Genomic DNA, 15,175 nt, shown 5'->3' on the forward strand with positions numbered 1-15,175 from the left:
GTGTTCACTTTGGTGTTAGGTAGTCTCTGGGTTTGGTGTTTAAAAGAAAAAATCCTGAAGCACAGTAACCTCATTTTTTGGTGCCTTGTTATACTAAGGGACGAAACACAGTGTGAAGTGTTTTAAGACAAATCGCTTGCCACTGTAGATCCTCATGCACCTCGGGACCAGTTGTGATTTTCACTACAGGCAGTCCTGTAGATCTGCTTCTATAGAACAGAGACCTTCAAGAGTTTTGTTTGTAATTCTTAAATGTTTGCATATCTGTTTAAGTTTCTGAGCTAGCAGAACACTTCTGTTTTAACTTGCTTGCTGCCAAGTAATTTCTCAGGTTACTTCTTAGCACTGGTCTGCTGTGCTACACTGCATAATACACTGTCTCAAAGTGCATCTTTCTCTTCTGTATGAGATTCTGTGAGTGCTCATCAATTCAGACCTGCTCAGATTATGCAGAGGCACAGATGTCTCTTTCAAGTTGCATGTAAAGGTCTAGTTCTGTTTTCACTAAACGCAAAAGAATACAGACTGTAGTGTCACTAGTTTGTTTCCAAGATTTGTCCACATTTCTGATGCAAAGGGCAACATTAAATTTGGATACTAATTGCGGAGAATATTAATTTTGATGGTGTCTGGATACAAATAGCGAGAAAATACGTACGTAGTTTCTCATTTTCTTAAGAAATGTTTTACGTGCTTTGAATTACTTGAGATTTCTAAATACAGCTCTCAAAATCTGTGTCTCAAAATGTGGTTTCCAATAGAACAAGGAGCTAAAAATGAATCCGTTGCCCACTTGTTTTTTAGTAGCTACCACACCCTTTTCAGTTCATTCCTGTAAACCAGAGCAGGAGCTCCCTGGCAGTCACTTATGTAATGGTCCAACCCCTGCTGTCAGTCTCCCTGCAGTTCACTGTTTTAGTATCATGAGCTGCCTGAGCTTTTGCAGGCTGTATACCAGTTTTTCTTTTCTGTCAGAACTTCATAAACATTTGTGTAACCTAAAATTACAGCCTAACTTGTTTTCTGCCATCTCCAGATTCAGTTAAGGAGTGCTAGAGAAAGGGATATGGGCTCTAGTCCAAATATATCTTGGGGGAATAAATATTTGCATTTGACCCAGTAGGATATATTTCATTTTTCAAATGAAACTTATTTTTCTCCTTGTGGCTGTCCTCAGACTTCAGCTAATGCAGAGCTGGATCTTGGCGCTGCAGAGTTCCTGCCAACTCAAGTGGGTTTTTTTCTCTCTTTTTTTTTAACCATCTTTTTTTTTAACATCTTTTCTGTTGTTGAGAGCTATCATGAATATGCTGTGTTTGTCCTTCATTTGATTTTTCTTTTCTCTTTTTTTTTTTCTTTTTGTGCTTGATGATAGCTTATTAGCATTTTGAAAGCTCTCTATAATGCATTCCTTAAATGATAATGCAAAAACAGGCTCTCAGGCTCTGCTCTGGTGTTCCCCTGGAGTGTTTTTGATCTTGCTCAAACCAACATATAGGTTAAAGCACCACAATGAACACATTTGATTAGATCTGATGCCAGTGGGGTTGTTCTGTGTAGCACAGTGTGTTAGGGGCCTGGGGTTCCTCCTGTGTCAAGAGCCCCAAGGAAAGGACATGGGTTGTAAAATTATGTTGATGTTGGAAGGGAAATTTGAGGAGGCAATAAGAAGCTGAAAATACTGTATGATTGAAGCACTTAGATGCATTTAAGACAAATTCTTGCTTTAGGTCAACTCTATAAGTTGGTTGGCCAGCCATTTGGCTAAGTTGGGCTGCAGGCATTCCCCAGGATGCTGGCGGAGCAGTGTAGTAGCAGGAATTAGGAGGGCCAGACTGCTCCATCCTGCCAGATGCTCCGTGGTTAGGAGGTGGGTGTTACCATCGAGCTATGGTTAAGCTTTTAGCCTTAATGAGTCAGCTATAGGCAGGGGACTGCAAGCCAAGCCTTTGCCTTTCAGCTCCACTTCCTCTTAGCTGGAGAGATGATGTCACCATTGTGTGAATGCTATATACTTCTCCTTTTATGGAGATGAACAGGCCTGAAACGGGAGTCACTCATGCAGAGGAAGTGGGTGATAAAAGCCTGGTAGGATGTTCTGTAACTGAGATGGAGAGCTTAAATTGCATATTCTCTTCTAGCCTTCCAACCTTTTTCTTCTCCCATCCCCAAACATTTAAAAACAGAAGTCAGGAGTTTGGAGCTGCATTAATTTATCAGTTATGCCAATATATTCGACCACAGCAATTCAGCATTCATTCAGACTTGTTGTTTTGCACTAGAATATTTGGTTGAGGACTTTCTTTGTACAAGAAGTTCCTTTCCTCTTGTGAAAACAAATTTTGGTTTAATTAAGTTTTTAGTATATGCTGAAGCAGTCACCTGTCTAAGATGCAGTCTTTTATTCTTGGACTAAAGAAAGTCAAGAATGAGTTAGATATTATGGGGTTTTTTACATAGTAAAATTAAACTACTGATCTTATTATACAATACTGCTGTACAGTTTAAAATTAAAGGATGTTTTACTTCTTGAATTTCTGGATGCTTGAGGCTGCTGCATCTTATGATCACTTGAATACTATGGTGATGAGAGCTGAAGAAGAGCCTAGATAAAAAGCTTTCCTTGTCAGCTGGTTTGAAATACAGAACTGTTGCTATAATTAACTAATGAGTTGTTATTCTGGATTATTTTTAATAAGTAACTCTGTTTAGGATTGAAAAGCAGATGCAGATTTCTTTTAATCAGGCATTTCTTGATTGTGTTATTATAAGCAACTGAGTTTATTGTACCCAGCACATTCTCTTTTGCTGAGTAGGTTGCTTGCACAACTGACAGTAAAATACAGGCAAGTGCTGACTGAAGTTGTGCAGAACGCCCATGTTGAATGCTTGGCTTTTTTTTTTTTTTTTTAAATGAGGTGGAGGTGGCCTCTTGCCTGGACAACTGAATTCTGATTCATGATGGCTCAAGTCAGCATGGTATGGAGAATGATTATTGGCATTTTAAACGATTCTTAACTGAAATTGTATCTGAGAGTTATGCTTTGTATGCATTAGCTCTTTGGCCCTTTGGTCGGCTCTAGTTTCCTGTTGCTCAACACATTATTTGAGTTGTCTGTCTGTACACAATTAGAAGAATTCCAGCTATCCCAATGACTGCTGCTTTGCAGTCCTGGGAAAGAATTTCCCCCGGATTGCAAACAGGAATGTTGCCTTTTATGGCAGTGTCTGCACGCTCCCGGTGACTTGCCTGCACTCGCAGGTACGTTCCTGCTGACTTAAAGCAGAGGTGACTAAGGCAGCTGCAGTGGGCCACCAGGAAGGTATGTTGGGGGAGGAATACTGTGCCAAGAGGATTTTGAACACTGTCTGTGACTTTTCCTGCCTGAGCACCTTTCAACACCTTGCTCTGTGTTAAGGCAGGGAAAAATCCTGTACTCGCCCCTTTGAGACTTCCTAGGATCACTTCAGGGTGCTGTTGTTACCTTGCCTCACTGGAATGAGGCTTGAAAGAACTTCTCAACTAAGTATAACAAAACTTGGCATGATCAAGAAGTGTTCAGTGCCAAAGAGCTTCTTGGTTTCATTCGATGTTGATCATCTCTTTTTCTGTTGGGCAGTCAGTTTATCTGTCTGCCTACCAGTACTCTTTTACTGGATCATCTGGAGGAGAGGGAATGGGAAGGCATGTGCTATTCAAGTGCTTGAGGCTCCACTGCCTGTTTAAGAAGCCCCAGCTCATATTCCAGGATCAGAGCTGGCTACCAGGAGTAAGGAGCACCTTCCTTAGAGTTATCTTTTTGAATGTTTTTTTTTTCTTTCTCTCAAATTGACTTCTTAGAAAAACCTCTAGTACCTGAATGCAAGTATATTTTCTCAGACAAGTGGACTGCTTGTTTATAGTCAAGCTTTTGAAAGTCAAATGTTATTCAGAGGCACAGTCTTGTCCTTTCACATAGCTGCTTTGCAATGGAGGATTGTACCTAGGTGTTGCACTACCCAAGAATACATTTCCTTAGGCAATCCATAAATGAGTCATTAGTTATTCCCCTGATCCACCCTCAAAGTGCCCAGTCATGCAGAGGGCTGGCATGCGCCTTCTGAGCCCTTGACCCACTGGGAACCTTGAATGTGTGGGGCTTTTGAAGCTGGCTAACCTCTACTCTTGCCCTGTCCCTCAGCAAAAGGGGTACATGTCTCAAAGACAGTGAATTAAATTCAACACTTGAAAAAATGAATATGCAATGCAAGTAAAGCAGCAGCATCTAGCTTTGAAGGCTTAAGAATTTGCCAGGCCAAAACCGTTTGAGTAGTGATTTTCTTCTGCTTACTTTCTTCCAGACTTGGGGCTGATCAGCTCTTTCTGAGAACATTAGCAGGGTAATGACAGGTAACATTCTGAGTATTAGCAGGAAAAGAGCTGATTATTTTTCTCTCATTTTTTTTTGCTTATCTACATACAATCAGTTTCCAGTAAAGAAGCTTAAGAGCAGGAGTTGTGTATCTGTAGCACGTGAACCTAATGCTTTCATTATTGGTTTCAGAATAATTTAAGAGAAGATGGAATCGCAAATTTGGCAGGTTTATCAGCTTTCCTTATTCCATAAAAATATGTCCACAGGCTAACTATACTCCTCTCTTTATAAACTGAGTTTTTAGAAGATTTTTCTTGATGAATATGGCATTCTTGATGTTAAAACTGAAATGCTAAATTCACTTGCAGCAGCGGTATTTAAGGGTATAGAAAGTGGTTTCAGGTACTTGAAATCTATCACACTAGAAAACCTTCCCTAATTACAGCTCAATCTCTTTATCTTGCACAAAACAACTTGAATGGTGACTTAATTATATCGTCTAAGTACTCTGTGGTGGGAAGAATAATGAGTGCACTTGATTTCTCTAAGCTATGGGAAAAAGGATTAGAAAGAACCAGTAGCTAAAATGTGGAGACAGTCACAAACATCAACATAACTGACAAAGGTTACCAATTGCTGAAATAATGTATTAGAGCAGTGAATTGTATACTTAGGGATGTTTAAAGCTTGCTTTTTCTTTCTTCACAAATTAGACCTCAACCCAATGCAAAATTGGGACTTGGCGGAAAAAGAAAAGTGGAGATAAGTGAATGAAATCTGACCACTGCTGTATTACTGAGCTTCTCAAACTGGATGATCTGACAGTCCTCCAGTCTTGATTTTAAAACAGACAAACACCTAAAATGAAACAAAACAAAAAAAGCCACAGCCTAGTGGGGATTTTGAGTTTAGTGGCACAGTGTGTTCTGTGAGTGCCCCAATGGCTCTTGTGGACTGTCAGTGAATGACTTGCTGTGCCTGTTTGTTCCATGTTTGAACAGGTCTTGCTGCCCTTGTGATCACTACAAGCCACTAAGGCTGTTCTGGTATAGGTATTGGCACTCTCCAGTCTGCCCAGTGCTCCCAGCTCGTTCCTGGTGCTGTGGAGAAGGAATGGGATGCAACCTGGGGGCCCAAGCGGGCACAGGGTAGAGGGGTAAATGAAAGGTGAAACAAGGCAGAATCAGGGGAGTGTGTTCACAAAGAAATGGTGCAGGAGCTGTGGAATGAAGGCATGGTGGAAGGACTAGTCAGGAGTGTGCATAAGGAAGTGGAATCATAGGTGGAAGCTGAAAGGAGATTAAAAGATGTGGGAAAAGATAGTGGTGAATAGGCTGGGTGAGTTAAGTTCTGTAACTGGAAAGATATCATCCACAGATGGGAACTGAACACAGGCATTAGTATGTGTGGTGGTATGTAAACATGAAGAAGAAAAGGTTTCTGCTGTTACCAGCTGCTGTGTTAATACAATAGGGGTTGGTGCCACAAACAATCAGCTGTACAGGATGTAAGCTGCCGCTTAGTGTCGTAGTTTTTGAGTCCATTCTGTACAAAATAAGTAACGAATATTTCTCACTGAACTTCCAGTGTTTGTTTTGGAGTGAAAGCTTCTGTTTGATATGAGTCTTTGGCACTTTAGGATTTGTAACAGTTGCTGTCCCGCTTCCCCTCTCCCCCTTCCATTTTCACTGCTCTGCTGATAACTTTGGTAAGTCAGTATGGGCCCAGTATAATAAGGGCGAGGCAGCTGAAGAACAAGGAGATGCACATCAAACTGTAGCTCTGTGGTAAAGAAACATTCAATGGGAGACTTCTGTATTGTTTGTAGAAAAATTGTAATGCAAATAATCTTTCTGGATGAAGAAAACTAAACTGCTGTGGTGCCATTATCCTTTGGCATATGGTAGGAGGTTGGGGTCTTCTACCAGAGAGGAGGTTACCTGGCCATGTTTCTAAAGATACTTGTCAGTGTTTACTAGTTCCTGGTTTTGTCTTTGATATTGATTTCATTCTGTCAGAGAAATTCAGTTTTAGAGTCCTAGTCTGACTACTTTTTTATATTTTATTCTAGATCGAGAGGATCAGTCCATCCTTTGCACGTGAGTATTTACAGTTGCCAGCTTGTCTGCATGTCAAAGCTTGTGTTTTTATGTTCTTGGTTGAAGGACTCTCTTAATTTTGAGTGCTGGTAGTAGGCTTACAAAATCAGGTAATAATGGAGAGTCAGGGAGGGTCCCACTACAGTTCCTCCAATATATAATTCTTTCTGCAAAATAAGTGGAAGAAGGATGGTTTTGAAACAGCCCCTGTGCTCAAACTACTGAAGTAATACAGCTTTGTCAATGGAAAAGGCTTCGAGTGGTCCTTCAGATTTGATGCAGCTGTAATGTTTCAGTTCATTCATACTGCTGAGGCTGATAGAGTAACAGATACTCTTGATACAGCAATTTCTCTTCTAGACACAGTAAAATTGATTGGCCCTCAGTCCTGCTTACATGTGGAACCTGCACCCAGCTGCAAACTGGCTGAGGGTACAACTGCAGTCCAGCTTTTTCTCCTTTTGAGGGAGGTGCTGCAATGGCCAGAATGCAGTTAAAAATGTCTGTAACCCTTTTGGGGTTAGAAGTATAAATATGTCCCCCTACCTCTTGTTTCTGAATGAACTGCATATTTTCTTTACAGAGGTGAATCAGGAGCTGGTAAAACAGAGAACACCAAGAAGGTCATTCAGTATCTGGCTCATGTTGCTTCCTCACACAAGTCTAAAAAAGACCAGGTAAGACCTAGGTTTACTGACATTTTATTGCTGTGCTGACTTTGGACAATAAGTATGTGTTGGCTGATGCTGGTAAAAGCCATATTGCTCTGTAGAAGCTTAGGTTTTAACATCTATCAGGGAACTGAGGAGGACAGTGAACTGTGAAACAATAAAAGTTTGTAAAAAATGGCAAGCTAGGGAAAACTGTTCAAAGTCATAATTCCTTTGATTCAATGGAGCTACAGTGGGGATAAGCTCATCCACAACCTCTTGGATTCATGGGCCAGTGCATTGGCAAGAGCTGCTGTAAGTGAAACATCACCTGTACTGATCTTTTCACATGGATGTATTGCTTATAACCAGTCTAGGCAGTTTAAAACTGATTTGTCCATGGAGGATTTGTCTCCTTTCTTCTGTACCATCAAAGATTAGGTCTGGCTATTATATATACTGTCTCAAAACTGGAGAATACAGTGATAGGCTAGTGGACATCAACTGAAAACTTAGAAATTTTACAAAAACATTAGAAGGGGGGAAAACAGCCAAGTGTTAGCAGCACATGAAAGGAGGGTGGTGATGATGGTGGGAGGACTTTAAAGATGTCTCACTTATATTTTTTTCCCCTCCCTCTCCCCCGATGGACTATTGCCGAATTCTTCAGTTGTATCCTCGTAGGTGAGCTGCACGTTTACTGCACGTTCTGCACCAGGAATGCATTTTCTGTCCCATTGTGTGATTTTTTTGAGCAGCTTTTCACTCCACACCAATATCACTTTCTGCAGCTAAAACAAATCCATAGACAATTCACAATTTTTATTTTTTTTTGTGTGGTGCACAGTAATTTTTTTGTAAGGATGTTCAATTGGAGACTATAGTGATATCAAGAATACTTGTGTGCTCAATACTAGTTTGCATTTAAAGTTTTTCTTGCAGGGTTTTCTGAGATATACCATTTGAGAAGTGTTCATCCAGGACAATAGGACTGGACAAGGCTTTACTAGAACCTGAAGCATACAATGTGTGTGTGTTCCTAGTAAGATTAATGTAGTTGAAGTATTTAACTTTCTATTCCTTGCAGTGAGTTGTGGCTGTGGGTTGCAAAGAAAGGTCACAGGGAAGGCTGCTCTGCAGACAGGGTGTTCCAGGACTGTGGGCTTGTTAGCCAGAGCTGAACACACTGGAAATGTTCACTGGTGAGCTGTGTAATGAAAGCCAGGTGCCAAGTGTGTCCACTATATCTCTACATAAGAGTTTTCCCATAGTAGCCTAAAGTGTTGGCATGTCTTATGTGTGTAGAGTATATAAATAAGAAGGCATCTCTGCATGCAGGCACACTGTGTGTGCGCACGCACACAGTAGTAACTAACTTCTGGAATCCAACCAAAAAAAAACGTTCCATGTGCCAAACTTTCAGACATATGAAGGCTTTTTCCATGGTCTGTCAGTAGCTGTATTTAGAAACATTCTCCTTTTTTCTTTTTTTTAAGTGTGGAAAATAGAATCATGGGGTTGAGTTAAGTATTCTTCCACTGCTTGTCCTTGAGCAAAATTTGAACCACCGAAGCAGGACAGGACCAGTTGGACTGGTTGGTGATTTGCCCAAGTTTGATATTTAATTTTTTCCCGTAAGTTTTGATTTTTTCCAAAAAGTCTTGCAGCTCACAGTTTGTTCCAGCTTTGTGACTAAACTGGCCTTAGCAGAGGGGATTTAGAGCTGGAGTCTTTGAATGTTAATCGGTAGAGTGCTCTCTGCAAAAACTCTTTACAAAGCAAACTTGGAACCAGAGTATAAGAGTTCATGAAATTGAATACGTTTAATTTTTTGATGATCTCAGGTATACTGGTCATGGCAGATTCTTTGTCTTTAATTAGGATATGATAATGTTGAACCTTTATGCTGCAAGACTAGCCATGAAACATAAACAATGATATTATAGAGAGTAGTGGTGCTTTATTTACCATGAAGGTTTCTTGATTGTCACCTATAGAAGTTTGGGATGTAAACCCCTGTTTTTCCAAGTATCAGAACAAAATCAGATTTATAAAGCATATTCTTCAGCTCTAGCTCACTCATTTTGGAGGTAGTGATGCATTCCACCATTCTTTTCCAGTGCATTAGTATATTCAGCTAAATAGCTTCTACCTGCATGGTGTGACTACTAAGCACATTAAGGCTCCTTTGGGGGTGTACTAAATCTATTTAAATATTTGTAACAAAGGTTAAGTTACTGATGACCTTTCTCCTTTCCATGTCCAGCCACTGTTGTTGGGATTCAGTTATTTGATAATCTCTCCCATGACTGTGGAGAAGAATACAAAAGCAAATCCCTGAAGTGTAAAAAACAAAGCAACAAAAAACTCCAACAAACCAAACAAATAGCCCAAACACCCTCACCCATATGTTTTTTTTAAATTGCATGCTGTTACAGGTAGCTGTGATTTCTGGATGCCTTTCTCTATACTTTCTGAAGAATAAATGACTGGCAGAAGTTCTACCTTGCATACAAAATTTTCCAGAAAGTGTATGAGATGCAAAAAATTCAGAGTACAAGGTAGATGTCAAGGATTTTATTTGCTTTAAATTGGTGTTGTAACTTCAGAGCAGTAGAAATAGAAGAGTGTTGGACACTGCCCAGCCACAGGGTAACAGATCCGATAGCTTTTACAGCTTCTGTTTTCATGAGGAATATAGTACATACTTCAAATGCACGCCAAGTATTAAACAAATTTGTTTCAGGTCAAGGAATGGCAATTACAGGTGCAAGAAAATTGGCAGCATCTTAATGATAGGAACCTTAGAATTTCTAGAAAGCTTGTGATGGACAGGTCTGTGTTGTACAGGTTTTGCTTTACAAAATACCCGTTATATAAATAACAATGAAGTATCTTCCATCAGTGGAAGGTAGCCATCAAAATTTAAGGTAAAAACACCCAACAAACTCCACCCAAAAACCTCTTTTAAATTTTAAACATAATGAAATTGACTTTTAAACAAAGCGTGCTAGTGAGGAATGGATACGGTAATTGTAGACACTTAATCTTATGTGCCATTGCTGTGGCATGCTAAGAACTCGATTTTTCCCACTGTATCATGGTGCTATGGCAGGTCAGGAGGGCTTACTGATTTAACCAACTCTTCAACCTTTTCCTCTCCCTGTAGCCTGGTATTGTTGTGAGCCTGAGCTGTCATTCTCTATGCCTATTGCTACCTTGGTGTTAAAGAGACATAAGCACCTCTAGCCCACAGTTTATCAACACCACCTTGAAACCAGTGACACTTTTTCCTGAGGTACTAAATAACAGGAGGCACTATAGTATGGATTTCCATAAACTTCTGATCTTTGTGTAGCTAAGTATGACCTTGGTTTTATTTTTAGCCAAATAATTAAAATAGATCTGTTATCAAAGCCTGATTTCTCTTCCTTTCTTGTTCCATAGTTGGGTTTAAATGCTATGTTGCTGTCATCTCTCACTTGAATGATAATAGATTGCAGTCACAAACAAAGGTCTAGGACTTCACTGCAGGATGGGGAAGAGGAATGGGGTGAGGGAAGAGCACTCCAACTTCAATACATGTGCCAGAACACAAGGGGAAATGTGACTGCCACACAGTTTCAAGGACTGAACCCTAGTTTCAAGGACTGAACCCTAGTTTCAAGGACTGAACCCTAGTTTCAAGGACTGAATCCTAGTTTCAAGGTTTTCTCCTCACAGTGCCACATTCTGGGTCTGTGCTGATGTCCAGCTCAGGTTCCCTTACCAGGGCTAAGCCCCTAGTTGTAGATACTTGACAGTGAATGAAGGTGTTTGTAGCAGCCGCCCCTTCTGTACTTGTGCAGTTCTGTAGGGGGTGAGGGTCTTGTTTGGCTCTGCACTTTGCAAGCATGAAGTGAAATGATTGCGGAAGTAAAAAGTAAAGACTTGTAGTTCATTGTACAGTTTCTCATATATCTTCCACCTTTTTTTATTGCATGTATTTTGAGAGACACTGTGTAAGAACTAATCTCTTTGAGAACAAATGGGAACAATTTTCCTTTAGAAATAACCTTAAATAGTTTTCCCATAAATTCCAGCTCTCACAAATCAAACTTCATTTCCATCTGTTATGCACAGGCAGTCTTGAGTACTTACTGATAACTGCTAAAAAGAGAAACATTAATCTAAACTGTAATTTTCTGTCTCCAGAGGCTTTTTAGGTGATCTTGAAATATATAGAACTCCATGCTTTTAGCACAGAGGACAAGTAATTTTTACAACAGCCAGGGATACATCTAGAGCCTGCAGGGAAAGGTGAATATGCTGCAGTGGTCTAGTACTTGGCAGGGATAAAGGTTCTGAATTTCTTTTTCTACAATTCCAGCATTTTGTGTTCCTTGAGGGGAGGAGTGTGTGAATATGGCAGCGGAATGCAAGCAATCATGCAGTTTGTGGGATACCACTAATTCTCTTTTTTGTGTGTGCCTCTTTACAAAGGAGGTTTTTCCTTGTTTGTATTTTGGAAGATGTAGACTCTTACAAAAGTGCAAGCATTTTTGCCTTCTGTTTGGTTTTTATAAAACATTAGACCTTTTCAGGCTAACTATTACTAGCAGCATTCAGAGCTGTCTTTAAGTAGCAAGACAGGATTTTCCTCACTCTTCCAGCCTATATGGCAGTACACTTCTGGGATGAGGGCCTGGTCTTGGATGGTATGGTGTTTCACTTTAATCCTGGGAAGTCTGCGGGATGTTACAGCAAATGGCTTTGAAGGGCTTCTTGTTAACAGAAGGACAGCACTGCGATGTGCTTGTGTTGAGGAAGGGAATAAGGCCATATTTGTGACTGTTTCTGCTTCACCCAGATAACTAATGAGTCTCCTTTGAAGGTTTAAGTGATCATCTCCTAAGGTTTAATATGGCTTCTCTACAGCAGATGCCAACTAGTGTGAATTGAAACTGCAGCGCTGGTTTGACCCAAGGTTAATGCAATGAACTGCTACCTACTTTATTAATTTTGGATTTTTCTCCAGGGAGAACTGGAGAGACAGTTGCTCCAGGCTAATCCCATCCTGGAGGCCTTTGGAAATGCCAAGACAGTCAAGAACGACAACTCCTCAAGATTCGTGAGTATTACTGTCTGTCATGAGTGCCCGTATTCTGTACTTTCCAGAGGGAAGACTTGTTCTGCTTTTTGATGAATTGCTGTCAGGGACAGGATAACTGACTGTGAGTGATTCCTTCAAATTAATCTGGGAAGTCAGTTTCATTCAGTCAATTATCCAGAATAGATCAGTTAGGTCTCTAGAATGAAGAAACGAGAGCCTATGCCAGGATCACTTATGCTGATTTTTATTGTAAGTAATTAGTCAGTTTTATCCTGGAGAGCAAATACTGTTCCTTATTTTGCTTGCTCTGGACAGCAGTGGGCAACATCTGAGAGGGCAGGTGGGGGAGCTGGAGCTAACTGAAAATGGTTGAAGCTAACACTGAAGGAGGTGGAACTGTCTAGATAACATGTGAAACTGAAGGGACCCTGGTTGTAGGAAATCTAGGTGGAAACATAGTGAGTTTGAACTGTAGACTGCCGGAACGTCAGAGATGTCTGGAGGTGTTTGGTGTCTTGTTAAATCGCTGTTGTGATCAGCAGGCATTGCCTATTGGCTGACCTTAGGTTTTGCCCAAAACCTGTCTGACCTGTTCTGAGTTTCCTTTCCTGGATTAAAAACAGGAGGTTTACTTTTTTTGTTTATTGGTGTTACCAGATAGAATGAATACTAATTTTAATGCTATTATTTTCCTCTTAGGGCAAATTCATCAGAATCAACTTTGATGTCAATGGCTACATTGTTGGAGCCAATATTGAGACCTGTATCCTTTCTGTAACCACTTGAAAGAAGAAGTTAAAGGCACGTGATAATGGCACCTAGCACTCTCGACTTTACCTGTTTGAGAAAGCAATAGGAAGCACTCTAAATTCATGCTAACAAGATCACTGTTGTAATCTCCTGTTTCCTCATATAGTCGTTTGTGACCTTTGTGATCATGGTGGGGTATTTTCTGAATGAATGAATTCTAATCTTAGGGGACTGAAATGCAAGCATAAACTGCAGTAATATGAATAGGTTTGGAATAAGTCATTCTTGTTTCTGTCTAAGGCAAGTGGGGATGGATGGCCACTGTTTTTCTGGTTTTTATCAGTTAAGTCTCTCTTACCACAGTCATCATTCAGAGGCTAGTAAAACTAAGACCAGAAGCACAGGGGGTTGTTGACTGATAATGATTGCTAAGTCAATACCCCTGTCAACTGGCATGAGGAGAATGTCAGGCAATATGAGTTTTTTCTCCTACCATAGAATAGGAAGTGATTTGTATGTCCTGTCATATGCCTTGACTCTCTGAAGATCTACTGGAGAAGTCACGTGCAATTCGCCAGGCCAAAGAGGAGAGAACCTTCCACATCTTTTACTACCTGCTCTCTGGGGCAGGGGAGCATTTGAAGAGTAAGTATGGTTGTGTTGTGATGAATGAATCCCATAATTACAACAACAGAGGGTTCAAAACACTTGTAGACTAGGACCTGTTCCTTCACAATTCCTTGTCTTGGCCTTTTAGATATGGTCAGCTCTCCTCCACTTCTTTCATGCACTCATACATCTATCTGCCCTCCCCCCGCACTTCTCAGTTCCTGAAAACTTGCTTCTCTGGTTCCTTCCTGCACTTGTCTCTGTGCCAGCAATGACTCTACGCCCTTCCTTATCTAAATCACTGTCCCATGTTTAGTCTAGTCTTGCATGATGTAAACTATTCTAGTGCAGGAATGGTCCTACAGGGATGTACTCAGTGTTTAACTGAGTGGAGCAAATCTGCAAGCAGCTAAGCAGCTCTACCAGTCTGAGATCCTAGTACACCTAGCTTTAATACGTCAGCCTAGTAACCAGGGTCTGTGTTATGCAAGAGCTGCAAATTGATCTGGAGGGAAGGACACAAGGAGAGGACTTTCTCATAGTAGCTACTGTTTCAAGAGCTATATATTAACTTTTATCTAACTTGAAACAAATGAGGTATCTGAAATTAAAGGCAAATTTACTTTCAAATTAATCCCTGCTTCTTATAGACTTAGGGCATAATGATGATTGACACTGCTTTGGTGGAGTAGTCCAGAGGAAGGAATAGAAAAAAATGAGACAGAAAAACTCTGATTTTATCTAAAATACATTAAATGTTCAACCCACAGTAAAACTGGGCTTAATCCCATATTCATCCAGTGCCTGGTAGTATATGAGAGTCAGAAATTTTTCTTTGTGGTAGCTTGTTGTCTGTTAAAACAAACAAAAACATAGTAACTTCTTTCTCAACTCTTTCCTAAGATGATCTGCTGCTGGAGCCTTACAACAAATACCGCTTCCTTTCCAATGGGCATGTTACGATCCCAGGCCAGCAAGACAAAGACATGTTTCTGGAGACCATGGAGGCAATGAAGATCATGGGCATCCCAGATGAAGAGCAGATAGGTATGAATATGCAAGGAACAAAAGAGGGAACAGATCATGTCTCTGGAGCTTTTTTGTTCTGAGGTTCTTTTTTTATTTTGATTTGGGTTTGTTTTTTTTTTTAGTTTGTTTGTTTGCTTTTTGTTTAGATTTTTTTTTTGTTTAGTTTTGCTTGTGTTCATTCCTGCCCCCTGTGCTCCAAGTGAACAGTGTGCAAGTAATAAAATTTAGTGGCTTTGGAGTGACCCACCTCTGGATCTACCAGCACAGTTTCAGTTTATACAGTTCACTATAGGAGTCAAGCAGCTAATGAAAACATGCTTCTTGCTGTTTTTGTTCCCAGTCTGAGGACTGTATACCCAGTTTATGAATGACACATCCAAGATACAAGAATCCCCTCAATTCTCTTGTGCAATGCAAGGCTTGTGTGCTCCCCCTTATCCCTAAGCAGTGGCTTTGAAGTATCTAATCCAACCACTGCTGGATTAGTCCTTTGAGAATGGGCTGGTCATAGTGCCTTTCTTTTCAGCTTAACACTGAACTGCTGATCAGAAATTAATATTGTCTGATACTGGGAGCACAGTTCCATGACAG

The 15,175-nt window shown here is 40.4% G+C and overlaps 1 protein-coding gene across 1 annotated transcript in view; it reads left to right on the forward strand.

The window, feature by feature from the left end:
- MYH9 (myosin heavy chain 9) overlaps nucleotides 1–15,175 on the forward strand; it is a 72,258-nt gene that overhangs the window by 25,064 nt on the left and 32,019 nt on the right. The window contains exons 4-9 of the mRNA XM_051784565.1: nucleotides 6,427–6,454; nucleotides 7,038–7,131; nucleotides 12,122–12,214; nucleotides 12,896–12,959; nucleotides 13,493–13,591; nucleotides 14,459–14,602. Of these exons, the coding sequence (XP_051640525.1) occupies nucleotides 6,427–6,454; nucleotides 7,038–7,131; nucleotides 12,122–12,214; nucleotides 12,896–12,959; nucleotides 13,493–13,591; nucleotides 14,459–14,602 (522 nt within the window). The remainder of the gene's footprint in view (nucleotides 1–6,426; nucleotides 6,455–7,037; nucleotides 7,132–12,121; nucleotides 12,215–12,895; nucleotides 12,960–13,492; nucleotides 13,592–14,458; nucleotides 14,603–15,175) is intronic.

This window comes from Manacus candei, unplaced genomic scaffold, assembly GCF_025592945.1.
Source record: "Manacus candei isolate 608988 ecotype Guabito, Panama unplaced genomic scaffold, ASM2559294v1 h1tg000018l, whole genome shotgun sequence".
Taxonomy (NCBI): domain Eukaryota; kingdom Metazoa; phylum Chordata; class Aves; order Passeriformes; family Pipridae; genus Manacus; species Manacus candei.